The sequence below is a fragment of the Sinocyclocheilus rhinocerous genome, unplaced genomic scaffold, assembly GCF_001515625.1.
Source record: "Sinocyclocheilus rhinocerous isolate Xijiao unplaced genomic scaffold, SAMN03320098_v1.1 scaffold1450, whole genome shotgun sequence".
NCBI classification, from domain to species: Eukaryota; Metazoa; Chordata; class Actinopteri; order Cypriniformes; family Cyprinidae; genus Sinocyclocheilus; species Sinocyclocheilus rhinocerous.
The window spans coordinates 133,443-161,396 of NW_015666201.1; the positions used below are offsets into that span (position 1 = coordinate 133,443).

The 27,954-nt window shown below is 36.2% G+C and overlaps 3 protein-coding genes across 3 annotated transcripts in view; all 3 read right to left on the minus strand.

Annotated features, from left to right (window-relative positions):
* Positions 1 to 9,947: 9,947 nt before the first annotated feature.
* LOC107732147 (centromere protein X-like) lies at positions 9,948 to 12,006 on the minus strand. The gene is made up of 5 exons (XM_016543417.1): positions 11,870 to 12,006; positions 11,656 to 11,707; positions 10,614 to 10,667; positions 10,424 to 10,512; positions 9,948 to 10,040 (listed from the first exon to the last, which is right to left on the minus strand). Exons 1-5 carry the CDS (start codon positions 11,903 to 11,905, stop codon positions 10,026 to 10,028), a joined length of 246 nt encoding a protein of 81 aa, XP_016398903.1. The 5' UTR covers positions 11,906 to 12,006; the 3' UTR covers positions 9,948 to 10,025.
* Positions 12,007 to 14,073: 2,067 nt separating this feature from the next.
* Positions 14,074 to 16,837, minus strand: LOC107732152 (heterogeneous nuclear ribonucleoprotein A1). The gene is made up of 5 exons (XM_016543422.1): positions 16,732 to 16,837; positions 16,275 to 16,359; positions 15,576 to 15,671; positions 15,013 to 15,159; positions 14,074 to 14,208 (listed from the first exon to the last, which is right to left on the minus strand). Exons 2-5 carry the CDS (start codon positions 16,344 to 16,346, stop codon positions 14,128 to 14,130), a joined length of 396 nt encoding a protein of 131 aa, XP_016398908.1. The 5' UTR covers positions 16,347 to 16,359; positions 16,732 to 16,837; the 3' UTR covers positions 14,074 to 14,127.
* Positions 16,838 to 19,227: 2,390 nt separating this feature from the next.
* Positions 19,228 to 27,954, minus strand: part of LOC107732140 (transmembrane channel-like protein 6) — a 15,417-nt gene continuing 6,690 nt past the window's right edge. Inside the window, exons 10-17 of the mRNA XM_016543408.1 lie at positions 26,860 to 27,027; positions 23,671 to 23,819; positions 22,162 to 22,255; positions 21,815 to 21,912; positions 21,647 to 21,742; positions 21,486 to 21,561; positions 19,766 to 19,899; positions 19,228 to 19,408 (exon numbers count right to left, since the gene is read on the minus strand). Of these exons, the coding sequence (XP_016398894.1) occupies positions 19,228 to 19,408; positions 19,766 to 19,899; positions 21,486 to 21,561; positions 21,647 to 21,742; positions 21,815 to 21,912; positions 22,162 to 22,255; positions 23,671 to 23,819; positions 26,860 to 27,027 (996 nt within the window). The remainder of the gene's footprint in view (positions 19,409 to 19,765; positions 19,900 to 21,485; positions 21,562 to 21,646; positions 21,743 to 21,814; positions 21,913 to 22,161; positions 22,256 to 23,670; positions 23,820 to 26,859; positions 27,028 to 27,954) is intronic.

Below are 27,954 nucleotides of genomic sequence, written 5' to 3' on the forward strand. Positions count from 1 at the left end.
AAGACTTTTGTCTATCTTTAGAACACAAATGAAGATATTTTTAATTTTCTCTCATAATTTTTTGTTAATCCATTGAAAGTCTAGATAATCAGTATTTTCAAGCTTCAAAAATACAGAGTTATTGTAGAAGTAATCCATGCCAATATTTATATATGAATAAATCTTAAATTATATCATAGCGAACATGTCTGTTCAGAAGAAAATACTGGTCTCCCAGACTTGCAATAGAGGACAAAAATTAAGAGAATATTAAATATATTTATTTGTGTTCCAAAAATTAGCAGAGTTTGTATGGGTTTGGAACAACACGGGGGTGAATAAATTATGACCATTTTCATTTTTTGGTGAACTAACCCTTTAAAGAGCAGCCCTCATCGTACATGAAAATTTGTGAGGTATGTGAATGTCATGTCTGTTTTAATGTTTCAGTAAAGAAGTGGCTTTCTGAAAGCAATATATTTAAACAATTTTAAATGCCCTCACACTGGTGCAGCCATTATAGCATTCTAGAGCGCTGTGGTAGACAGAGACATTAAACAACCACACAAAGTGGTTGAAATTATAAAACAGACTATTTACTGATGTGGATGCACCTCTATCTGAAAATAGATAGATTTTAATTAAATGTTTTCTTTTTTTCAAATGTTTTTCTCTTTTTAGGCCACTGATGAAGAACAGCCGGTGACTGTTTCCCCTAAACTGATGCAACAGTGGTTTTAAAGGAGTAGGCTGCCCTGGATAATGTAAAAGATGTCACATGCCTTTGCTGTGCTGATGGGGCTTCTTCATGACTACATCAATTATCCTAATGAGATCATGAAAATTGGCAGTGATGCATGATCTGTATTCATGGACTATGAAACAAACTGTAAATGTATAATTTGTAAAAACAACATGTTAAATGCTTGTTCTGTGTTGTTTAGTGGAAATGGAGTTTACACTCTGTCATTCATACACATGCTCCCATTCTTTCACACATATGTTTCTGATAAATGTTATAATATCAGTGTTAATGTTGTGGTTTATTTACTGTCATGCCAGAATAGTTTGTAAAGAACATACCTATTAACTAATTGTACAATTATTGTATAATAGTGTTTTTGTATAATTTTTTTATACAATATATAACATTTACCAAAAAAGTAACATTTGATCTTAAAAGTTATATTCAACAAATGTTTAATTTTCCATTTATAAACTCTGTATCTGTTAATGCCATACTTTTTTGCATTTGTTCTTACATGCATGTTAATTTTGACTGTTTTCTCTTCTTGTTTTAAATAAATATTTACCTTTTGATAGTCATTCTGTGTGTGTAAAGATTTGTAGGTTTAATGTCTAGCTAGATTTGGGTTCATTTTAGCCTAGCAATGTAGTAATTTTAAAACATAAAAAAGCAACCCAGCATGCTGGGTCAAACATATAACCCAACTTGTTGGGTCAAAACAACCCAGCGCTGGGTTCGTCCCTTTTTGACCCAGTGCTGGGTTGCCAAAATAACCCAAATTGAGTTGTTTTTAACCCAGCAGTTTTTAGAGTGTAAATAAAACTATTGTGACTGTTTACATTGAAAAATCACACCCCAACATATATTCAATAATAGCAATATTATTACCCAATATATAACTTAATCATGATGCTAAAATTCCCAGTGCCTTTCACGTAGGCATTTTTTTTCTCCGTGTACAGTGTATTAATTGTGCCCCATAATAACAAGTTAATCTCCAGACTGTGCAGCAGTCTGTCTAAAGAAATGCAAACACATCTATCTGCGGTTGGGACATTTCTACTGTCGCACAATAAATATCTTCATGGATGGTCATGTGTTGAACCACTCTGCGGACCATTTGAATGTGTCGTGAGTAACAGCTCTACCCTCTTACTCCCTCAAACCAACCTATTTCCAACAGCTCTGCTTTATTTCAGCTCTGATGTCAAGACAGGTTGGTAAATCACCTCAGCTGCTCACTCTTTGTTTTATTAGATTTCCTGCCACAGAGAAGTAAAAGTGGTTTGAACAGCGTCTCCTTGGTCTCTTGCCACAAGCAAAAAAGAGGCCTTGCTTTTAAGCACCTAAATTTTTCCTTCTTAACTCAACATTCCGATTCTTTTGAGGTTTTATGTATTCCTATAATAATAAAAATCTTTATATCCAATACAATTTAATTACACAACAGGTGCACTTACTAACCACAATAAGGCAAAACATTAGTCACTAATATTAATATAAAGTATTCACATTCTCATTATTTCACAGCTGAGACTTCCAAAATATAAAGTTTCTTTATGGTCAACATTTCATATTGATATATATATATATATATGTGTGTGTGTGTGTGTGTGTGTGTGTGTGTGAGTGGTCTAGTAAATGCAGCAGGGCCCATTTCTCAATTACTCTAATTCATTTGATCATTCCAAATATTCCAACTCTTTTGTGCATTCCATTGAAGGGCTCATCATCTATGTATGTCCTTTACCCTTGAGAGTCAGTATTTTGAAGGGATGTGGGGTGTAGGAGACCAAAAATAGTTTTTTGGAATGCACTCTATCACAATTCTCAAATCAAATTATGAAGTCTGGTGACAAGAACCAGTGGCATTTGGTCCTACCATTTTAGCCCTTCCATTTCAGAGCTTCATCAGAGGAAATGATACAGCGTGTGTTTAGCGTTTATGCCACATAACCAGCTCCATAAGTATTGTTTTTTTTTAACACAGTAAACTTGCTTGGTAGCACACAAGGTACAGTACATCACTTGCAATGCTTCAGGTACGAGTCCCGTGAAGCACAAGTCACAATAAAAAAAGCTCAAAGACTTGTAGAAGCAAGCTAAAATGACATAGCTGCTTCAGCAAATGTGGTTTTATCTCATGTTTGCTTTTGTTAACACTATTGGTTAGGTTTAGAGAAAGGATTAGTGTAGGTGGTATATTAACCTTTTAGTACCACTCCCTGGAAAGTGTTGCAAAACATGCAAGAAGCAATGTAAAGTAATTAAATGTTGCCAGGTTCACACCCATCTGTTTCAGATATAACTACATAATAAATAACTGCACTTTTATCACTACTGAAAGGGCATTTCACTTTAAGTGTCACAAAACGTGCAGGAAGCAACATAATATTTTGCAGAAATCATAAGAACTGACAAAATATATACCCTGAATGTGTTACAAGTCAGTTTGGATAAAAGCATCTGCCAAATGCATCATGTAAAAAGTCTTTCACAACTTTCACATATCTGTTCTATTGAAACCTGGAATGATCTCATTTGGCGGCTTGCTGTGAGCAGTGTATGCTGTAAAAACTGCATTTCTGCCTAAAAAGTCAAACAAGAACAATAAGAAATCAAAATCATTCAGAGGAATTGGAATCAGTACCACAACTCAGCAACTGAATTAAGGCTTACATTTTGGTACGTTATTTACGCAAAGCTAAGTCCTAGTACTTTTATGATACTGTTGTCTTTTTTTATCTTATAGACTTTTCTTGTACAATTCCCCATTTAGCATAATTGTGATAACCCATCATTAAACTACATTCTGATATATGAATGCTGGAAAAAAGTGATGGGTTACAATCTAACACTTTCTCAAACAGTGCCCCGCCAACCTTAGCTCTAATGGATGAGTCCTAACTATGGTGTGACGCCATACTGTGTTCACCACAAGCGCCAAGCAGGCTCCTAAAGAGATTTCAGTCATTAGTTGCTCCTTTTCAAATATCACCAGGCCGTTGCCCTTTCATGATCTGGAGCACATGACATTATGATGCACTAGGTCTACTAAGGTTTGGACAAGTACATACAGGGCCTCTGCAGTGGTATTTTCAACCTTTGAAAGACCTAAAAATAGAGTGCTCTGCTAACCTCCAGAAAAGTCACTTCTAATTTGGGTTACCCATCGCCCCAGTCACTCCTAACCTTCTGACATCACACAAGTCAGTGCAGCTCTTTATTTTTAGAGGCCTCCCCAAAACTAATTGAAGGACAGGCACTTACAGGCTGGTATTATGTAAGGGGATTGATTACCTTCTTGTTACTGCATGTGCCTTGGGCATCTAGTGGGACTTGCACAGTGGTTACTAGCAAAAGAAAGGGCAGAGTGACTCCAGAAATAGCCCAGTCTACAGCCTAATTGTTCATCTCTTGTGCACTTTTTCCCCTCCTCAGCTGCAAGCCAAGGTCGCTGACCCCATCATCCACCTCGCTTGTTCCGGAAGAGTATTTTCCGCCCCCCATGGCTTCGAGAGCACCAGCCAATAGGTAGAGCACAGCAGAGGCCCGACCTCAGCCCCAGACAAACAGCCAAGCGCCAAAAGCACTTAGGAGTGATCCCAGCAAAGTGCCCTACTGTCTGAAGCTGCCAGGTATGTTCTTATCAGCACAAACACAGAGCCTGAGGCTCCCTGTTGTAGCAGAGCCCATCTTTGGAGGAAAGGCCCCTCAGAGGCCAGGCCAGGCTGCTAATGGCCCCCGTTCAGGTCACAAAGGCAAACAGTGAGCTTCTCTCCAATTTATGTAGGTCTTTCCAAATTCATCTTTAAAGACTATGTCGTTCAGACTCATCTATTGATTCGCTTATCTTTGACCATACTGAGTGGTCTTCAGTTTGATTGACTATTTCTACAACCACTGGAAATTTGACAGCAAACTGTGTCTTGTTTTATGTATACGCTGCAAGTTTTATGGAGAACCTCAACTGCCAGACTTATTTTACATTCTCTTTGAAATTGTTGGCAGCTTATGTGTCCAGTTCAGTATAAAGACAATAATTGTTGGATTGGATTGAAGTATATTTTATGACTTAGACAAGCAGCCTAATAATGTAGAGCTTGAAAAAGTAAAGAAATAAAGAACTCTATGACATCAGTCTCAGTCCAGTGTGGCATCATTCAGCAACAAAGAACAAACTAAAGCTCATTACAAACAGTCCATACTTGAGTGCAATTTCAAAATAAGGGGTATAAATAATACTGTCTTATTAGAAGTAAGGTCTCAAATTACAAATATTGTTCATTAGTGTTAGTCAAAGTTGTAGTCCAGACCAAGTCCAAGTAAAGACAGAGACCTCAAGAGGGTCTGAATGAATTAAACAGTCTAAATACACTTTCCTTTGGGGATGAATGTCATTGTCAAGCAAATCTCCTCAACACACACAAGAGTCCATGACAATAGGGATGCACCGAAATGAAAATTCGCTGTGCCAAAATGAAACGCTGGGCCAAAGGCCGAACACGGTTTTTCAATTTTTTTTCCCCATGTATTTTTACAATTTGTTTCACCATTGCATAAATTAAATAGCCAAAATGTGCTTTTTACGGTTTTGTCTTGTTTTTCAATTTTTCAAGTTGAAAAAAATCAATTTCGTGTGTGTGTGTTTGTGTGTGTGTTAGTGTGTATGTGTGTGTTAGAGCCCGACCGATATATCGTTAATTTTTTTTCCCCATGTATTTTTACAATTTGTTTCACCATTGCATAAATTAAATAGCCAAAATGTGCTTTTTACGGTTTTGTCTTGTTTTTCAATTTTTCAAGTTGAAAAAAATCAATTACAAAACAACAATTTAAAATATTTAACACTAAACATTTTTTAACATTCTAGAAGACATTATACCAACAAAGCAATATTTAACTTAAAATTAATGTTACTAAAATAATATTTGTTGGCGATCAGACCCCTTCTTGAATCAGGCATGTATTTTTTTACTGTAAAGTTAAAAGCAGCCTTGCTGAGCAGAAGAGACTTCTTTTAAAACATTACAAAATATTACAGATCCCAATTTGAACATCACATGCCTTGAAAAAATTCATAAAAATGTGACTGAGCAACTGACAAGTAACACTGTTTCAGTGCAGATTTTCCTTGTGCTTTGGACTTTGAACCCTGGTTAACAAGCAGATCCGCCTCAACTCCGCAAGTTCGTACAACGCTACATGCAATTCGTGTGTTCGTTCGTATTAGAAAACATAACGTTCTGCAGTTTATTTACTAATTGTTTAAGGCCATTTCTGTTGGAGTTCTTGCTTTTTGTCACCTTTTATTTTGGCGGAAACGCGCAGTAAGACCGCAATGCTTCTTTTTGTTGACAGCAGATTTATAAATGAGTCTCATTACGAATACGTCGCACGTATTGCATTATCACATGCCTTGAAAAAATTCATAAAAATGTGACTGAGCAACTGACAAGTAACACTGTTTCAGTGCAGATTTTCCTTGCTCCTTGGACTTTGAACCCTGGCTGTTTGAATACATGCAATTTGTGCATGTATTAGAAAACATAACGTTCTGCAGTTTATTTACTAATTGTTTAAGGCCATTTCGCAATTTCAATCATCATACAGTAACCAGCAACAATCACCCCTTGCTCTTCTCATCGAAGACATGTGATGCAGTACAAAACGGTCTCTCGCGGTCCGTGCTTGTAATGATTTGTGCGTCTTTCTCGGACAATATAAATGCTTCCACACTGCTGACATGTTTGTTGCATTATAAAGAGTGCATGCCTCTCACTTTACGCTGGTTGCTATTTGATAGCATCACGTCATTGTTTGTTACAATTTATTCTGTCTTTTCGCTTATTTGGCCGAACACCGAAATAGCTTTTTTTTTGCTAATTTCAGTTGCCGAACATTCGGTGCATCCCTACATGACAAGACCAAGATCATGAAAATATTGCCTTGAACTCAGACTCTAGACAGACTTATGTCGGATTCTGATCTTGTACTACAACACTGGCATTAAAACAACAAGTTACACATTAAAATAACAGTTCAAAAATGAAAATGATCATCATTTGCTAACAGTCATCTCGTGCCAGACACTTTCGACTTTATTTCTTTTGTGGAACATACAAAGAGACATTCTGAAAGACAACAATGACACTAAATATGGACTGATTCTTTAGAGTTTTATAAAGGATAAAAAAAACAACTAAATTGCAAAGCGTTCCAGAAGAAATATACCCACATTTCTCCTGTTCTCTAACTTGTTTCCTAATCTAGTCATTTCTTTGACAAATTGCATCCGTTCCTTTTTTTGTACAGTATGCATACAACTTATTAGTTAATGAGACCCCTGTCAGTGCAAATCTTTCAGCTTTATTGCTGTGATCATGTTAAGTGGGTAAACAAGGCAAGTTATTCATTGTAACACAATCCTGCCTAAACAAGTAGTTATCCCTTAAGATGGATGATTTTGTGTTGTAATCAATTCATTAACAAGCCCAATTTACATATTTTTTCTCCACCACAATATAACTTTACTTATATTGAATCTGGAACATTCCTTTCAGGAACTATTCCAGGAGTTAATGTTTTTTTGGCAGAAATGACAAAATGATAAAGACGTTCTCTTTAATGAGATTTACTAATACATCAAAGGAAATATGGGGGGTGAAATCCCATGGAGCTACTGTAGAAGATTGATCTCCTTACTAGTCAGAATGCCACGCCGTAGTAACTCCTGCCTTCATAACATCATATCTAATTCACTGCCTTACTCACAAACCACAGACCTGAAAGCTGACTTATGTGTAGACCCATCCAAGCTCTACTGCCGAATTGGAGACGGATCAGTCTCTGTCTCACAGGGAAAGTGCTCAGCGCTCCAGAGCTTCTCCAAAGCGTCTGGAATGGCTGTTGACACTCCCAGTCTTTAATGTAGGATCAAGAAAAGCTTTAACTCATTATTCTTTTCAACCCACTCCTCCACTCTTGTCTTAACTACTTTCAAATGTTTAATAATGCTGCCTTCAGAGGTAATTTGTTCCACTAAGATGCACAAGGAGTTGCAATGATCATATATGCCAAACAGAAAACTAAAATGGACAGGCTAGAAATATATGCTCACAATAGACAAGTATACCATTAACATGTTGAAAGTGATACATCTAAATGAATTTAGTTACTTCATAACATTAAACAATAATCATTATCAAGACTGCATTAAATGGCTGCAAATGATGAGCGGTGCTGGACAAAAATCTGTAACGGAATCTGAAATTTGTTTTTAATTCTGCATAATTAACACCAAGGCTTTTACAATAATCAGTTGTTTGAAATAACTCCCAATGACTCATATAAATAAGCAAAGCTGTTCTTGAAAGACAGAACCACCCAAAGTAATTAAACAAAGATGTTTTGCTATTAAATTGACTTTTCACAAATGGTAAATATGCCAAATATATACTGATGGTCCCCTTTAATGGTTTCCAACCTAAGGATTTTGCATCGGGTAAAAACTGCTTCTTTCTAAAAAGGCTGGACAAACCTTCTCAAAAGACAGAAAAAAGATCAAAATCTTCTATGTTCACTGGAATAAACGTAAAACAGATAATACAATATGGGTGATTATGAAGGTAGAAATGCTTTTAAACGAAAATGAATTCCTATGCAAAAACAGCTTTAAAAAAGAAGAAATTACAGTGGACACAAAGCATTCATTATTTGCCTAGTAAAGTTTAATTACAAAGTTTGCAGTGAACTTCAAAGGTGTATGATTTTTTATGTTCAATAAAAATTACAATAATATTGAACAGGACACCCACATTTTGACCAGACATCCATGATTTTCATATGGATAAATGAAATTTGGATTTCTGTAACACTTTGCTTAAAGCCTTTATATAATGCATTTAAAAAAGTTTTAATGTGTTACTTATGCCTTGTAATGCATTATATAATCTCATGAATAATTGTAACCACAGTTATAACACATTATAATTTATTCATTGTTATACGTAAAAAAAAATTATAATGCATTAAAACACAAGACAAACAAACCTTCAAATGTTATGCCTTTTAACTTTGGTTAAATTTTTTTATGTAAATATATAATGCATTACAACACACATTATGAATACCTTTATAATGCATTATACATATAGACTTTAAGCAAAGTGTTACTGCAATGTCCTATGAACTATTTAAAGCTGAACATTACACACACAACAGCAATTCCTAGGGTTAAATTAACTTTCCAGACCTGAAAAAAAAATTAAGCAAATAAGCTTTTGTTTCAAACATACAAGCAATATGTTTTGCTATTGCCCTTAACTACATGATCTAACAAAATACAACATGTTGATCTTTCCTTTTGCTTTGCTTATCTAATAACAAACCCATTCAAGCAAAGCCCTTAACATCACAACTGGAAACTCACTGGCGGCAGGTTCGACTAGCTCCAAGAGTGCAATTATCAGAGCAAAAAGCTTTCTCTCTGCCTTGATGAAAGACCGGGAGCCCCCTTGAGCGACTCAACGTCTTGTTTATTTACACTCAAAATTACACCCCTCTTTTCCTGTGTCATGTTCTTTGGTTCCAATTTGTTTTGTTATGCTTCCACTAAAACTGAACTACTATGCGTGTGGTCGCAATAATTTTAACAAGCTGACACTCTCTCCGCGCACACACTCGCACAGAGACTCACACACACATTCCGCCCTGTGCCCTCTCACCTCCGTGACACCTTCAACTATACCACATTGCAGGACAGCGAGGGGAAGGGGGGAAACTTCAAAGTGACCGGAGGGGGGTGCTTCTTTTTCCTGCCACTTGTCATCATCTAAGGGTCTTTGCTGCCTCCCTTATTACTTTAATCAATTCCAACTGCTTCAAGAGGCTTTGATGGGGGAGCGGGGCAAAGCATGCTGGAAGCACCTGCCGCTGAGCAGAGCACAGGTGGCCTACAGAGCCACGGGGTGAGACTCGAGACCTCTTTACCAGGAGGCAATAACAGCACTGTTACCCAGCAGGCATTCCAATCGGCCCATCGTCACAGAAAACTGCTGGCGGCGCATTGTTAAAACGCTAAACAATATGAAAGTTTAAGAGAACCTGATGAGAATTGAATGACATGTAAAATAACTGTTGATAAAATAACAGTTTTTTATTAAATCAGTCATACATCTAATACATTTTAATACAAAGTCTAAAGATTGAAGCATGTGCGAATATTCAAAGTGAAGTCCAGGATGTTCATGTTCAGCAGAACTAGGTTATGTTGCCATCTGCTGGCTCCTCAGCAAAATTAAAAATCAAGAAGCTGCAAAGGAAATTTCATATTAATACACTGTGAGAAATTAGTTTCACTATGGAACAGAAAATACACAAAATGAGACGGAAAAATAACTAATATTTTACGATTTATTAAAAGCACAGAAACAACTGACAAAAGAGCACAGAATTGTGTAACATTTCAAAATCCTTTTTCTTTGGAAAAAAAAAATCTATAATTTAATATGTAAATGTTTCTAGAAATATAAATATATAAATGTTTATAAATATATAAAAATTCAATTTGAGTAGATTAATTCTTAGCAGAGGGCCAAATAACATGACCATAAATTATTTGTAATCAAAATAATAAAACTCACAAAAAAAAAAAAACACAGATACATCAAGCACATGCATAAACATAAAACTCACCAGTTGTGGCAGAATCTTTTCAAAGTGTTCAATATCAACAGTGTCACAGTCCTCACTGTCGGCCTGTTTTACGGCTCTGCGTGTCGCCTCTGTAGCATACAGACAATTGTCATAATAATACTGAAGGAAATTATATTACACTGTACTGTAACAAAGTACAAAATGACTACATATGTAAAGTTTGCCTTACCTTCAACAAATACTTTCAACATCTCTGCTACAAGTATGACAGCATCACTGCTGACTGTGGAAGAAAAACTTCAAAACTGAATGCTGTTCAGCTGCCTGATCTCGCTGACCATTTTTTCTTAATTGTGTTTCTGTCTTTATCCGTACCCTCACACATGTATGCAAAACCACATGTACTGATCGATATTGTAAGGGTGGTATAATAAGACACTTTAAATGAACCAAACTCAGTTGAGTTAAAGTGAACGGAAAAGCTAAAGATGAATAAAGAATATGCATCTGTATTTCTATTTTGTAATGTTTTTATTAAATTTATAAAGGTGCTGTAAATTAAATTGTTGCATATTCTATCGCATACATGCAGCTTGGAAAGGTTTATTGTGAATGAAAAAAAAATATTAATCATTTAATTAATTTTAACAAATTTACCATCCCCAACTTGGAAACTCTGGGCTTCCAAAATTCTGAGTTTCCCCAATTCAACTGTGTTCAACTTGTAAATGCAATCTTTCTGAAATGATATGAATGCACCATGCATTGGGTGTTCAAATGTCAAGGGACTCAAAAGGGCAAATTACCAAAAAAGGACCCACAAACAATATCTGAGATCATTTGTGACCCTGGACCACAAAACCAGTCTTAAGTAGCACGGGTATAGTTGTAGCAATAGCCAACAATACAATGTATGGGTCAAAATTATAGATTTTTTTTTTTTATGCCAAAAATCATTAGGATAGTAAAGGGGTCATATGATGTTGCTAAAAAGAACATTATTTGGTGTAATGAAATGTGTTTATGCGGTTTCAGGTAAAAAAAACAAAAACATTTTCCACATACTGTACATGAAGAACAAGATCATGGTGTGTTTTGAAATTGACAGGTAAGCAAGAAACTTACGACTAAAGAACATTTAAATGCACAACAATTTCTTTGAGCAATAACGCCCCTCCCTCTCCCTCTCTCAACCACACATTGACAAGTGAAGCAAATATAATATTGTGAACCCTGTGTGTGGTTGACTATTTCCCAAAAATAACTCTCACCTTTGGTTTTGTCCTCCTTGAAAAAGCGTGTCAAAAGTTTGGCAACAGTTTCCTTAAAAACATAAGAAGGTTAATATTTAAAAATGGGAATGATGTAACGCCGTCGTATCATGAAAACGCTAATGATCCTCCTAATACGTTCAACTTGATATCTTATTACGAACTGCTTGTTAAAGAGTTGAAAACGTAAACAGTTAAACGTATTGAATTATACCTTTTTAAACAAGACTTCATTTCCCGCGTTCGCCATTCTGACACGCTGGGCTCCAGTACTAAAAGAATCGGCTTCTTCGTTTGCTGAATGGCATATCGGACAGACGGCTGCTGCTGCCCTCTAGCGCACTAATACACAACGACAACACGAATGGCTGTTAAAGGGGTCATATGATGCTTTTTTAAAGATCATTATTTTGTGTATTTGGTGTAACAGAATATGTTGACATGCTTTAATGTTCAAAAAACACATTATTTTTCAAATACTGTACATTATTGTAGGTCCTCTATGCCCCGCCTCTCTCAAACGCTTCGTTTTCTACAAAGCCCCCTCCTTCCCTCCTTCCGACAAGCGCAGTCTGCTCTGATTGGCCAGCTGACCCAGTGCATTGTGATTGGCCGAACACCGCAAGCACTCGTCGGAAATGTAACGCCTCTTACCATAATCGCGAGCTTCATCTTTCAAAATAAATGTAAAGACAGAGCCCGAAAGGGGAACAGAGTCGCGTGACAGACACAGTGATGAAGCTGGTATGTGTTTGCAGTACACAAGCCACGGTTAAGACAGCTGACTCCACTGTGATGTGTCTCGCTCTCTCTCTCTGTCTCGCTCGCTCGCACACACATGCACACACACACACACACGATGCGTAAAACTCCGCATTTGAACAGTCAATAGCAAATACTTAAACTAATAACAAAACAGTAGCTGATTCAGAAGCGCCAGATTGTCATAGCAAAGTCAGAATTACCTCCTCTCCTAGGTTCACGAAACGGTCGTCTATAAAATGCATTGCTGTTCTGTTGTAAGTGATCCAAATAAAGTGCTTTTGCTTTCGCACTTAAACACACAGCGTCTCCCTGACATGCTGCTTCAACACTAACTGTGGTTACTGAAACCACGCCTTCTTTCTGTGCGTGAACATTTGGGTGGCATTATGCAAATATTTCCATATAGTGTGGTAGATATGTGGGGGCGTGTTAGAATGAGCCGTTTTAGGGGGGCGTGGCAGAGTCTTAACTTTGATAAAGAATATCTCTTTGGTTTTGAGACTTTAGTCTTTGCAACTTCAGGGATCTTATCTATGCACAATCAGCTTGTAACACTCCAAAGAGAAAGGAAAACTTGAAATCGCATCATATGACCCCTTTAAGCGTTTATGGAGAATAAATTTTTGATGGAAAATTTCGCGTACTTTTAATCGCCAAAATATGTTAATGTTATTTAAGCTTAGAATGTTGACATCTTTTATTGTCTATATTTTAGAGCTCCTTGGTCCACATATAAGCTTTCTTGAGAACAAATTGAAAACAGTTTGTAATCATGGTAGATAGCCTGCTGATTTCACGTAGTTTGAATGCGAACAAATAGCATGGTATTTTAGTTTAAAGATATTATTGACTGATGTCAATGTGCAGAATAACGAGTTTAGTTATGCAATAACTAATTTGAGTAGTCTATTCCTACAGTATTTCTAATTTTAATGTTTACAAATTCAGAGGTAATAGGGACCAATTCTCAATATTAACTAGTTGCTTATTAGCATGCCTATTATTAGCATATTGGCTGTTTATTAGTACTTATAAAGTACATATTCTGCATGACCATATTCTACATCCCTAATCCTACCCAATACCTAAACTTAACAACTAGCCTACCTTACTGACCATTAATAAGCAGCCAATTAGGAGTTTACTGAAACAAAAGTCATAGTTAATGGTTTGTTAATAGCGGGAATTTGACCTTAAAATAAAGTGTAAACAATTCAGAGTAAATAAACATAAAAATAAAGGATATTTTCCACAGGAACACTCCATATTAAAGTAATAATAATAATTTTGACTCAAAATTGTTATTATTCCCCAAGCATTCTCATTATTAGACTGCTGAATCTAGCTGTAAAGTCAATTCAGATTAGTTGAGCCTAAAAAGTCTACTTAAGCTCTCTGTTGTAAAAGCTGAAGATAATCCTTAAGAAAAACAAAACTTTCAATAAACATCAATAAGAGCTGCTCGGAGAATAAATGTATTCAACATTTCAGGTATACACATAAAAGTGATCATTTACAGGATACAGACATTAAATCAATCAAGGTTTTAATGTTACATTAGAACAAACAGGGTTTTAATGCTAGGTAGAAAATGTAACCATATACACTGGATTATCATGCAAAAACATTTTAGTTCACATTGTGGTAGGATGAGGTTTAGTGTAAATCATTCCAGCCAGTAACTGTCGGTGCTCCTATATCCCACTTCTAATTCACGCACAGGTCTGTTTGAAAGGATTGGCATGGAAGACTATTTAACTGATTGTCAAATCTGTTCTGGGCAGCCATCTAAAAGAGAGAGAGGGAGAGAGAGAGAGAGAGAGAGAGAGAGAGGCATATGTAACTGGGTTCATGGTGTGCTGCTCCATTCCAAAGCATAAAATGAGGTCTGTAGTACAAGAATTTACACAAAAGTCCCAAACCGAGCAACTGCCATATCAAAATAAATGGATGTTATTGAATAGATTTCTAGAGGAATCCTGTTGAAAAGACAAGCCCTGTTAGTCATCAGTGTATGTTGTGTTTTGGATGCTGGTCCTTGACATGGGATGCTGGTGTCCCTACCAGGCCTTGTAGGGTGCGATCACATTAGCGAAGTTGCAGCGAACTTTTGCATGCAATGAAAGGTCCACTGTCTCTTCTCAATAGTGTAGAGATGTAAAAAACACAGCTCACACATAAGCCACTTTAAAAACAAACAGGTTTAACAGCGAATTCATGTGACCAACCCGAATATGAGCAAAACTCGCACGCAAAATTTCGCAGAGCAACAGTAAATGTGACCACACCTTCAGTCAATCACAAGCTTCCTTTGGTCAACCTGGGGTGTGTTTCCCCAAAGCATCGTTAGCCAACTAAGTTCCATTGGACTCTATTGGTAAAGACAAAACACGCAACCATAGCTGCTCTTGGAAAACACACCACAGATTAATCAGAAGGACCATTTTTCTGGTGAAGGACATGACTATGCTGGGTCACCTTCATGAGCCGCACCAAACCAGCATGAGCCAATCCATACCAGCATGGAAGTCTAAGCTGGTCTTTTAAACAGGAATTATAGGCCTTCTTGCTACAAACAACAGATTGACTCACTTTTGGTGTAACAACTTTGTTGATCCATAAGTGAAAACCTCCAAGGCAGTGTGGCCCAGCTTCTTCTGCTGCTTTAGCCTCCTCTGCAGATGAGTATCTCACAAAGCCCACACCCTTTGGCCATCCTGATGACTTGTCAATTGTAAACTGTTCATTGAGAAAAGTTCTCAAATTACAAGAGGAGTAAAAGTTAACAGTAAAGATCATCACAAATATGAAGTCATCTAAGTACACTATAAAATTTTGGGTTGAAAACAACCCAATGTGAGTCATTTTGGCAACCCAGCACTGGGTCAAAAATGGACAAACTCAGCGCTAGGTTGACTGGGTTAAATGTTTGACCTAACATACTGAGATGTTTTTTTTTTTTTAACTCAACTACTTTAAAATTTGCTAAAAAGAAGGTTAAAAGCAGGACAATAAATTTGGTCTGTTTTACTAAAGCAACATAAATCATCCCACCAACTACTTAAATGAGATAGAAGTTGATTTAGACTCAGCATTAACATTCCATATAACATATATCTGCCCTGTTAAAAGCTTTCAATTATAAAAGTACTTACTACACATTCTGTAATTGTCCCAAATTTTTCAAAGTAGTTGTGAAGCTCACGGTCTGTCAAATATGGATTCAAATCTCTAACAACAATCCCATGGTCCTAAGAAAGGTAGACAAGACATAAATCAAATCACATACAAATCATATCCATCCATTCATTCTCCAAATCTCGTGTGGTATGTCTGGCGTCACAGGGATTCTGGAGCCTATAGCAGCGTCTCAGGCAAAACCTCAAACTCGGTCTGTGCCTAAAACAGATTGAAAGCCAGTGGCAATTAAAGGCGCTGTAAGTGACTGTTTGTGAAATGGCACTCAGATAATATTTCCTGACAAGCAGCACTGATTTTGCTGTCCTAAATGATCAAACCTGTCTAAAGCTTCTGGCAACTGCAAAACAAATGGGATTGTGGTTTGTTTCTTTGATAAGCCAATCCGATGACTTTGAGCCTCTTTCTACCTGTCAGTCATTTTGCACATTCAAGCTGTGATATGTTTTGTTTTATTCTATTATGATGGAATATTTATACCCAGTTTTCTTCTGTTGATTTAATTTTATAACTAACAGCCATTCGAATTAAGAATTTATTAGAAACAATTAATAATATTTATGTATTTGGTATTAAATGACCCTGAAAAATCAATTCCTGCATGGCAGGAAAGTTAATTTCCGACATTGTAACAGTGCAACAATTAGTCAGCTTACCCATTCACCAGATATTTGAAATTCTTCATATTCATCTGGTATGTGGATGTATAAACGTCGTGAGGACTCCATTGTTGAATAAACTCTACATTGAAAAAAAAATAAATGGCAGGATTTACTTTGAAACAATTTTCACTAGTAAATTTCACAAACAATTACAAAGAGACAAGATACACATTGAATTAAATGTGTAATTTTAAAGTATAAAGACTGAAATAATTTCATTTTATAATAACAATTATCATTTTTACAGGGCCTATACAGAATGAGTAGAATATACAATGACTGGACCAGCCATTCTAGGATTACAAAGAACCATAAGACAAGCAATTATACAAAACCAACAGAATTAAACAGTTCATTTAATGATTAACAGATGTAGAAAATGTAAAAAAATAAAAATAAAAAAAAAAGGCTAAACTACAAGAGGAAAAGAAACACACTGCAGTGCACATACCTTCTTCAGGTGACTGAATGACTGTGCAGTTGATGTGATGTGATGTCGGGAGCCAAATGAGCCAAAGTAGCTCCTTACAGCTCCTTTATAAGGAGGATGTCAGACAGATAAAAGAAACTCCTCCCAAAGAATGCAGAACGTCATGGGATTCTGAGCTCTGGTCAGCAGCATGTGACCACAAATCTTCAGATTTCAGTCTGACAGGTTCAGATAAAATCTGTAGCCTCACATATTGTACATTACAATGTCCTATTAAAGGACCTTAGCAGTCTTTGTCCAATGGAAATAGCCCTACACCAATAAAAATACGGAGTTATGTTCAGTCAGCTGACCTCTATCACAAAATTGATTTAACAATCATTCAAAAGACATTAGCACTGTGGAAAGATTATACAGTATTAAAAAAAATATGATCATGTAATGCTGCATTTGACAAATCAGACAGGTATTTCACAGAGTTGTGTGTGATAAAGAATAGCAATTAAAAATAACAGCAGTTATTCACAAATAATTGCCATTTACAGATTGTCACGATTGGTTGTTGTGAGTAAAGTGCTCGACAAAGGAGAATTAACAATAACAGTCTTTAATAGATAACTCCACAGGAACACAACAGGAGACTCACAAAGTGTAGACGAGAACGGACAAATACTGAAGGAGAACATAGGGTTTATAAGCAGGAACCAAACAAAGGGAAACTAATGAGATAATCAGACAACAGGTGAACTGAATGACTAATTAAGCAGACTGGGAAAAACTAGGTCAAACCACACAGAGCATGCATGTAACAGATATGTTGCATTTATCGATTGATTTCAAATGATCAAACCACAGCAGATAGATAAACTGAAGTCAATCTCATCATTAACATGTCGCAAGAAACACTGTACAACTGCACTATACAACTCTTCTCTAAATATTTAAAATTATCATCACATCCTCAAGCATACAAAAATACAGCTTTTTAGCAGTTCCACAAAGAACTGACAGACAAAAACGTTTCCATAAGCAAAAATAAACCTTTTCATTTACATTTCAAAAAATGTTATATGACTAAATGGACAATAACACTACTAAATATCAGTGTCATTTGTCTCCAAAAAAAAAGCAGCTGTTGTCCGAGTTCTATATAAGATGAACCGGTTTCTCAGGTATGATTTTTGAAGGGGTTACCACAATGCATTCTTCCAAATTCATTTCTGTAGAATTCAGCCTTCCTGGATAAAACAAGTAATCAGCAGGTGGAAACACAGCCCTGTTCACAAGAAGGAAATCAACCACTGCAAGTTGAAAGGTGTGGAATTTGTCTTCATCTGTCAAACATTAATTTATCTGAACATCAAACATCCTGAATGCACAAAAGAAAGTAAAGTGAGTATTTCTAGTTAAAATGACAGACTGAAAGCTCACCTTACTGCTGAGCACCTGCCTCATTGAGGGCCTGCAGTTTAGCTATAAGGAACTTCTTATCTTCACCCTCCTAAGAAGCCAGATGAGATTATACCAAGAAATCAACAGGCTGTCAAAACCAGATACTGTAATTTGTCATGCTTATGAAGGCATTAATGATCCCAAACCATGTGTGACACCTCAAATCACACGACTCGTTGAGAAGAGTGTGTTCTCGTAAACCAAATGACTTAAAAACATACTAAAAAGTGTTTTTTGAAATTCAAAAACTGCCAAAGGTTTTCCGATAGGGGATAGAAAATTGGATATGCTCAGAATAAAAACCATTACGCCTATGGAGAGTCCCCATGAACCACATATGTGGGTAGGTTGGTGTGTGTGTGTGTGTGTCTGTCGCTTTTTCTGCAGAAATGTAAAATCTAGTTGGGATGCTATTCTTGCTTAATCAACCTCATTATGTTTATTATATGGGCAAAACAATATTTTCGCTATGCCTACATTCTACGTCATTTGCTGGAACGCCACTCTCTCGTGAACGCGCATACGACAGTTAGTGGAAGCTAGATATTATAGAGTTTATAAATTTGTATATATTATGGATATTTTTCTAACACAAATGCATCACTTCGCTTCAGGGAGCCTATATTAACTCCCCGGAGCCGTGTGGAGTAGTTTTTATGATGGATGGATGCGCTTTTTGGGTTTCAAAATGTCAACCACCATTCACTGCTATTATAAAGCTTGGAGGAGCCAAGACATTTTTTTAATATACCTCCGATTGCATTCGTCTGAAAGAGGAAAGTCATATACGAGGGTGAGTAAATCATGGGGTAATTGTCATTTTTGGGTGAACTATCGCTTTAAGTTCACACTTAAGTACATTCTTTGTAAATATGGTAGCGTACTTTTCCACAAGGCTCACAATACTCACATTGTCTATTTGCTCTTGTAACCTAGCAATGATCATCTTTTGGCCATCCAAAACTTGCATGTGAATGTATATAATGGCGCTGGAAAAAGACAGAGATGACTGTTAAAATGACCCATATCCATACTGCACCCAACATTCCCATGAGCGAGGAGTACTCACAGGAACAGGCCTGCAGTGATGAAGAGGAACAAAGGGTTGTCCACCAAGTTATTATAAGCCCAGCTGAGCCACAACATACTGGGATTCGACTTGCCCAGGCCACTGATCCACTTCTTGCCTAAGAGAAGCATGCTGCGGAGGTTACTGAAGGGCCCACAATCTGATGAGGGCTCGACCCTAAAAAAACACACTTGCACTTTAATGACTTTACATCATTTACATAATTTGCTTTGTCAAGACAAACAATGAGTGTGTGTGCATGTGAAATTTCCTATGGAGGACCACCTGCTGAAACATGTTTTGTGTTCCACTCAAAAAAAATAAAAATTTGGAACAATATGAGAATTATTTTTGAGACAGCTATCTCTTTAACTATCCCATCAAATTGACTTTTTTTTAACTAGTATTATAGACCACCTTGTAGAGAGGAAGCTCTGGGGTGTGTGTTAATACATTATTTATTTCTGATTTTGCCAGATTTGGTCCTCCGTCGGCAGTATTCTGGAGAATGTGAATGTATATGAAGAGACAAACCTCCACATTGTATAAATGACACATGCAAGGGCCCCAGTGAAGGAGGGGAAAAACAGGAGTTTAATGAAGAATGTGCTCATCTGAGTGGCCCTCCAGTGTTTCCTGGGTGGTTGAAAGTTCATCATCAAACTCGTCTGTAAAGGGGGTGACAAACATATGTAGGTAATTGACCCTGGATAATATAAATTAACATCTGAAATGAATTATTATACAGTTAAAGACACAATGTCTTTGTCTACAGTACATTGCAGCAAAAGGAACATTTCTCATTTGTGAAACTTCTGACATCATGTCATTACAACCCTGTATTGTTTTCTTTTTTACCCTGTATTATTTTCTGTTTCATACTTCCAAACTGGATGATGAAAGGTTAAGGAAAGTTATACTCTCCCAGATCACCCTTGGATGGACAACCTTGTACCTTATCCACCCCAAAAGGTGCATATTAGTACACTAAAGTTGTAATATAGTAATATGTACCCTTAAGGTACTACACTGTAAAATCTAATTAGTTGGGCTTACTTAAAAAAAGCATGCAAACCGATTGCCTTGAAAAAACAAAGATAAGTCACCTTCTAAAAACAACCTATTTATTACTTTTCTTCTTTTGAAATCAAATAACTCTGACTTCATGATGCATTGCTGCATTAATAGGAAGGAAATTATAGTAACGTAAACCAAGTTCAAAGTGTTTGGGAAACGAGTGAATGCAACCAGTGAAAGATGACTGCAGACATGGAAGAAATGGGTGAAAAGTCTATTAAGACTCTTTCTTTTCTTCTTCTTCTGTTGTTATGTTGCACATTAGCAATATATTAGTGCACGGCTGCCTCTCACTGCTTTATTAATGTCATTGGTTCCTTTGAGGCTACTTGAATATTTTAAGTAAGTGTCACTCAAAACAGTAAGTAAATTGTTTTATTTGCCTTGAAAGTAGCTGTAACTTAATAAAACCTAGTAAGTATAACAACTAAGTAAAGATAACTAACTAAATCTAAGTAAGGTAAACTATTGGATTTTACAGTGTACTATGAACCATTTAAGGGTAGATACGGTACAAAATAGTCAATGCGGTACCTCTTAAGGTAAAGGTTTTTTTGCATCTTTTTTTTTCTCAAAGTTTAAAAAAAACACTATAAAGGAAGCTCATATAACTTGCTATATTACAAGTCTTCGGAGCCATACAATAGCTTTGTGTGAGGAACAGATTAAAATGAAGGTTGTCATTCACATAATGTCCCCATCCACTGGTGTTCTCAAAGCTCAATCATTCTTGTGTCTAATTAAATAATAGTAGTAAACTACCTTTAAATGTGTTGCACCAGGTTTAATGTCATTGATGCCATTGATTCTTGAATGTCATGTGAACGATTATGACATGACAAGTTTGAAAAATTTGATGCGAGTAAATAACTTAATTTTTCAGTTGCTTCTCACAAAGCTCTTGTATCTCTTCACAAAACCTGAAATACATAATCCACTTTTAGTCTTTTTGGTGCTTGGCAGTATTCCAGAATTCCAATTCACTATCCTAAGCACATACATTCAGCAAATATCTTCTCCTTTTTGTGCTCTAAGAACAGCATGATGGTAAGTAAATGATGACAGACTTTCATTTCTGGGGGAACTACACTTTTACATTTAAAGCATTAAACTCGATCTTCTATCCTCCATGCACCTTCCACCCAATGAAGCCTAAAAGGACTACGAAGATCTTGACCTTTTTGAAGTAGAACAGTAGAAACAGTTTCCCAATTTGAACTGCAGGCAACAGTGGTGAAAACAGAACACCAAACCTATGAAGAGAAACGGAAAATACTGTTAGTGACAAGCTGTCAGAACACAATGTAATGTATCTTCATGTGGAGGAGATGACAATACCACACAAGTGTTTGACCGTAGATGAGCTCCAGAACATCTCGTGCGATGTCAAACTCTAGTTTCCTTCTTCTTAATGTGACGTTTCTAATACACAGCCTGAAGGGGCAGAACGAGTCAACACATCCCTCCTAAACATCACTGCTATCATATGGAAATGTGAGAACTTACCCCCACAGAAACTCTGCCAAGACGATGTACGACATCGCAAATAGCAGATCCATTAAAACCAAACGGTAAAGCTCTTGACCAACCAATGTCTCCCAGCACTGCAAGTAAGCACAAATAAAAACAAGCCTGCCTCATTTCATATTCAACTCATAAACTCATATAGACGATATTTCTTTTTAGAGTATTTTTTAATTATTTGTAATTAAGTTCTAATGTTCTCATACAACCAATCAACAACCTGTAAGGACTGGGTGCTTAATATTGTTTTGTTATTATTGTGTCAATGTAATAACATACTGTCTATGCATTTTTTAATAAAAAAGGTCAGGTTTCATGTTTTTGGTCACCTGCTGTGTATTTTGTCCATTCTTCCCGCCAGAAATTTTCTTGAGCCAGTAGTAACACAATACACTAAAAATGCAACCCTTCAACAACAGGTTCCTGTGAAAGAAGAAACTGAAATGTCTTTGATGAGCACTCAGTGACTTGGAAATTTGATTCTATTTATAACAAACAGTCTTATGTTACAACAAACTTAACTGGAAATGCATGGGTATTTCTAAACTAAAACTAGGAAATGCACAGATATGTTATTTGTTATTAGTGATATATATTTAAATGGAAAACAAGAATGTGCAAAATGATTTTTTTAAAAAAGCATTTTTTAGAAATCTAATTTCAAATGCATGCGAAAAGAATCTTTTACATGTAATCTCTGTATTCATGCTCTTAAATTATCAATTTGAATAACTTTTTGGTCACACTTTATTTTAAGATCCAATTCTCGCTATTAACAAACCATTGCCACAAAAATCTCCTAATTTGCTGCTTATTAATAGTTAGTAAGGCAGCTGTTAAGTTCAGACATTGGGTAGGATTAGGGATGTAGAATATGGTCATGCAACAAGAATGTGCAAAATGATTTAAAAAAAAAAGCATTTTTTAGAAATCTAATTTCAAATGCATGCGAAAAGAATCTTTTACATGTAATCTCTGTATTCATGCTCTTAAATTATCAATTTGAATAACTTTTTGGTCACACTTTATTTTAAGATCCAATTCTCGCTATTAACAAACCATTGCCACAAAAATCTCCTAATTTGCTGCTTATTAATAGTTAGTAAGGCAGCTGTTAAGTTCAGACATTGGGTAGGATTAGGGATGTAGAATATGGTCATGCAGAATATGTGCTTTATAAGTACTAATAAACAGCCAATATGTTAATAATAGGCATGCTAATAAGCAAAAAGTTAATAGTGAGAATTGGTCCCTATACTAAAGTGTTACCAAATTGTTTAGGTAACAAACTTTCTTACAGATATCATAAATATGGGGTTTGAAGGGTTATTCGAAATGTGAGAATCTCATCATCTTGATATGTCATAAAAAAGTCAAATTATCAGATACTCTACTTACTGACCTTGATACACAGTCATGAGAGTGTATATAACTCATATATTTATATACATGACATCATATTATATCACCATGTCTGTATGAATTGCATAATATAAGAGTAAATAAAAAACTGCTTGTGTTATATATGCACACATTTATTAAATGATGCAATGTAATGGTTTGGTTGGCTAATTTTCTTGCTATTAAAACAGACAAACAATGTCTCTGAAGGTTTAGGGTATTTCTCAAGATAAGAGTCATGCTAAATTAAAATGTCACACTAGTGAGCAGAAAATATTTAAAGCATCAATTCAAAGGCAATCAAATGAAGCATGTTAAAGTTGCTTCCTGCTGCAATGAAAGGAAACGGAGCTTAGCTCACAGCAGAATTAGACAGGAAGTGAATAAATAAGTGAACAGATGAGAAGAAAAATAAATAAATTGATAACTTCCCTGACCTTACAATGGACACATAAATCGGAGTGCTCGGGGAGTCGTAATGCTCTACCCTGGATAACATGTCGAAGAAACCAGGCAGTAGATGACTGATGCAAGACACGACCAAAGGCAGTTTCAGCAAATCAACAGCTTTCTGAACAGAGTTCGCCTACATATATAAAGACATAAACACACAATATATCAAATAATGTATTGTATTTTAGTTCTAAAGGAAGGACAAAGAAACAAGAATTTACAGAAATGCATAAAGAATTACCATAAAGAAGAAAAAACATACAGTGGTGGCTAAAATTATTAGAACACTAGTATTTTCACCAGCTAAAAAATGGTTTTAAGTCAGTTATTTCTATCCATTGCTCTAGTCTATTGTGTCAGTAGGAAATATCAGTTTACATTTCCAAACACTCATTTTGGCATTAATTGTACTAATCCAGTGAGATTTTTGTGTTCCACACAGAGATCTGATCTGATCATCACCCAGTCTGTCTGGAATGACATGAAGAAACAGAACAAACTGAGACAGACTTAATCCAGAAGAACTGTGACAATAGCCCCTTTCACACATACAGACTTTACTGGAAAATTACCAGTAAATTACCGTTAAGAGATCATGTCTGAACAAGACCTTTTCAAAAAAATACTGGTAGATTTGTTCCGGCAATTTACCAGTATGAGAAGTTGTAACATTACCAGTAAATTGCCGGAATGATGCTGTGTGTGAACGCAGAATGAAGATTACCGATATGAGCGCATATGAGTTCAGAATGCGCTGACATAACTTCAACGGCTCTGGGCCAATCATAACATTCTGACGCAGATGACGCATTTACTCTGCGCTGTGTAGTTTGATCAAAGTCCCTTTAAGGCAAGTCATGTCACTCGGCGGCCATCTTTGAAACGCCTCTTGGCCATGCAAGTGCAGCTCCTATCTCTTTGAATGGGGAAACATCAAATTCTCCAAAACTGTTCACCAAGCTTATGATAAAATTTCATGTTTGAAATCACCGATGAAATCTGACAACAAATGTCTCATAAAAGTTGTTATAAAAAGCTATTTCTCAGGCTAGACCAGCCAGTGCCCATGCGCAGTCCTAGGCACACGTCTCAGACGCTGACTGTTAGCAACCGGGACTTTTAACGGCAGCTGCAGTGACGCAATGACTTTACCGATTAGCGATTGGCTCTTTTGCTCAGAAGGCGGGGCTTCCTTTGATAGAGCGGCCATATTGAGTGTTGCGTTTTTCCCCATTCAGTGACACATCTTGGGTATTCTATAGTCTTTGGTTTGATTTGCAGTCATGTAATGTGATGTCTCTGGGCCAAAAGCGCTGCATGAATGTGAACATTTGATACAAAAATGAAAACATCAACAAAAACACTGACCGCATTTATCCCCTCCATGTTTACAAACACAACACCGGGAGGTGCAGCCGTTAAGAGGTCATTTGGTTAATGATGTCACAGAATTTAGCGGTAATTTGAAACCAATGTGTGAATGGTGCTTTACCGGTAAAAAGACGGAACGTTGTTGCCTGTGTGAACAGAGCATTTTTGTATTTACCGGTAAAGTCGTTCTGGTAATTTTACGGCAATTTACTGGTATTACTGTGTGAAAGGGGCTAATGTCTCCAGGATGCTTCAAGAAACCTACCTGCAAAGCTACAGTACTGTTAAAAGCTGCTGTAAAATGAGGATGCTGTCAAAAATAATGTCATAAATAGATTTTCTTTATCAATTAACTGGTCAAATTAACCATTTACCAATTTACAATAAATTTGATTAACTAATGCACATTCTCACTGGGTTGGGTTTTCTAATGGCGCTTTTCCACTGCATGGTACGGCACGGTACGGCTCACTTTTGGGGGGTTTTCCACTGGGTACAGTACCTGGTACTTTTTTTAGTACCACCTCGGTTGAGGTTCCAAGTGAACCGTACCGTTACCAAAACGTGACGTGTAAACTCTGCTGATCACGGATTGGCCGGAGAGATTTGTCACCACCTGCGTCACTGAACTTGCAACACAAACACAACAGAACCGCTAGATTTAAATCAGCACAGCCAGCGAAGGATCGAACGCAACTGTTTTGAACAAGCGCACCTTTTTTAACAACCAAAAAGTGGCTGTTTCGTTGTCTGTTCGAGCCGAGTCGTACCACGCAGTGGAAAAGCGCCATTAAGGTACACCTTTGTAACTTATTTACTTCTTCCTGTGTAACTAAGTACATTATCCTACTATATCACTAGTAAGTTGTGGAGATGCAAGTTATGTAATCAGATTACTTTTTCAAGTAACTAGTAAATTAATGCATTACTTTTTATTTTACAGGAAAATATCTTGAGTTACTTTTTTCAAATAAGTAATGCCAGTTACTGTTTTCCCATTTATTGACTGACAGCTCTCCTATCTTGTTGAGAGAAATCAGGAGTAAATGCAGAGGCGTTGTGTGCACTGTGTAACATGATAGCGCTTCACTAAATGTTGAACATGCATTTACTCATCTCACTTGCACAAAAACAGATTTAGTATTCCTCAAAATGAATAAAAACCGTGAAATGCAATATGATGTATCAGAATATGACAAATGTATCATAATAACACAAATATCCTTTATGTATTTAATCCCATTTTATTAACCAATATCTTTGCTGCTGATGTTCGGTGATCCAATTCAACCATACTAGCAAAAATGACTTTAGGTAAACATAACATTTGTTTTGTTTTGTTTTGGTTGTGTGTTTTTTTATTTTTTTTATTGCTAAAGAGTGTTGAACTTTCTTCTTCTGCGTCCTATTCTTTATGCAATCCAGAATGGAAGCACAACTGAAAGGCTTGATTGAGCTGCTCTGTATACTTTTTCTATTAATTTCACTTTTGGTGTGAAAGGGCTTTTTACATTTGCCAAAAATAGAACTTTTTTATATTAAAAACAAACAAGCAAGTAAGCCCCGCCCAGATTAAAAAAGTAACACAAAAGTAACATAATGCATTACATTCCCTAAGGAGTAGCAATTAGTTACCTTTGAAAATAAAGCTGTTTGCATTGTAATGAGGCAGCAAAAATAACTGGTGTGTGAACTGAACAGGATGTGACTGGTATTTTCTATCATGAACGGTGTGCTTTCTTAAGTGTTAAGCATCCTGTTGCCTTCCTGTTGTCTATTCAACACTATGACCAGACCCTTACCGTGGAACTGTCCTGGTCAATGTAAGGCTGTAAGTAGTAAACAGCCAGCATGCAGGCAGCTATGCAAAGCAGGCAAATGGACCATACAAGAAAGTGTAGACTCAACCAGCCAAAAGTTGAATACAAGTTCCTCTTCTGTTTTTTGCAGCTGAGCTCAGACAGCATCTCCTAAAACAAAAATTGAATCACTCAAATCTAAGCTTCTTTGTAAAAGTCAACAAAATATACATGCAATGTTACGTGTTAAGTGTCATTTCTGCTCCACTAGTGTCATCAAACACAATTGTCACTTATGCAGTGGGTTTGGAGCAAGTATTTTAACATTAGAATACTATTCCATCATTAATGAATACACAGGAACAAATGAGTAATGCAATATTAACATTCTAACAGCTATGAACTGACAAGAAACAAGGTTTTGGATAGTAATTCCTTCTGATGGATTTGGTAACACTTGAGTCATTATTTGTGACCATGATATTGACTTTAGAATACTGTTCTAAATAGCTATTCATTCCTTTAGAAAGATGTAGTACTATGATACTTACAAAACCTAATCATAATGTACAGAATCTTGTCACCATTCATAATGGTTAGGAGAGATATACAAAAGAAATCTGTGGTAGGAGACACATAGAACCATACATTTCTGTGAGGTACATCCAAATAAATAAATTTCTAAAGTTACAATGTTTTGGCATTTGGGGTTTGGCTCACGACTCGAAATTTTACAGTCTATGTGATGCTCTCGTGATTCAGTGAGAAGTGTGGACTTAAGCTGACAACTCTTCATTTAAGTAGTGATTATGTGTAAAAATTAAATGAATACAAATAAGAGTATCAGAGCAATGCCAGAAAAATTGACAACAGGATTAGTACTGAAAACAGAATTTAAAAAGCCATTTCCTTAAACTTGTACTAATTATTAACAACTTAAAGTAATCATAAGATTGCCATTGATTATGTAAGTGATGATAAATAAATGTTAGTGGTTAAAGTGTTCATTTGTTCTGCAGTAGTTATTTATTGATTAGATGAAACTATATATACTGTATGTATATATATACTGTATGTATATATATATATATATATATA

What these genes read in the sequence shown, in the direction of transcription:
- LOC107732152 (XM_016543422.1), bottom strand. Translation starts at nt 16,346, where the DNA reads ATGGAGTCCTCACGACGTTTATACATCCACATACCAGATGAATATGAA. An exon ending in TTCAAATATCTGGTGAATGG is followed by an intron (nt 15,672 to 16,274) that starts GTAAGCTGACTA and finishes TACCTTTCTTAG; the next exon opens with GACCATGGGATTGTTGTTAG. An exon ending in GGACAATTACAGAATGTGTA is followed by an intron (nt 15,160 to 15,575) that starts GTAAGTACTTTT and finishes CTCAATGAACAG; the next exon opens with TTTACAATTGACAAGTCATC.
- LOC107732147 (XM_016543417.1), bottom strand. Translation starts at nt 11,905, where the DNA reads ATGGCGAACGCGGGAAATGAAGTCTTGTTTAAAAAG. An exon ending in ATGAAGTCTTGTTTAAAAAG is followed by an intron (nt 11,708 to 11,869) that starts GTATAATTCAAT and finishes TATGTTTTTAAG; the next exon opens with GAAACTGTTGCCAAACTTTT. An exon ending in CAAGGAGGACAAAACCAAAG is followed by an intron (nt 10,668 to 11,655) that starts GTGAGAGTTATT and finishes TTTCTTCCACAG; the next exon opens with TCAGCAGTGATGCTGTCATA.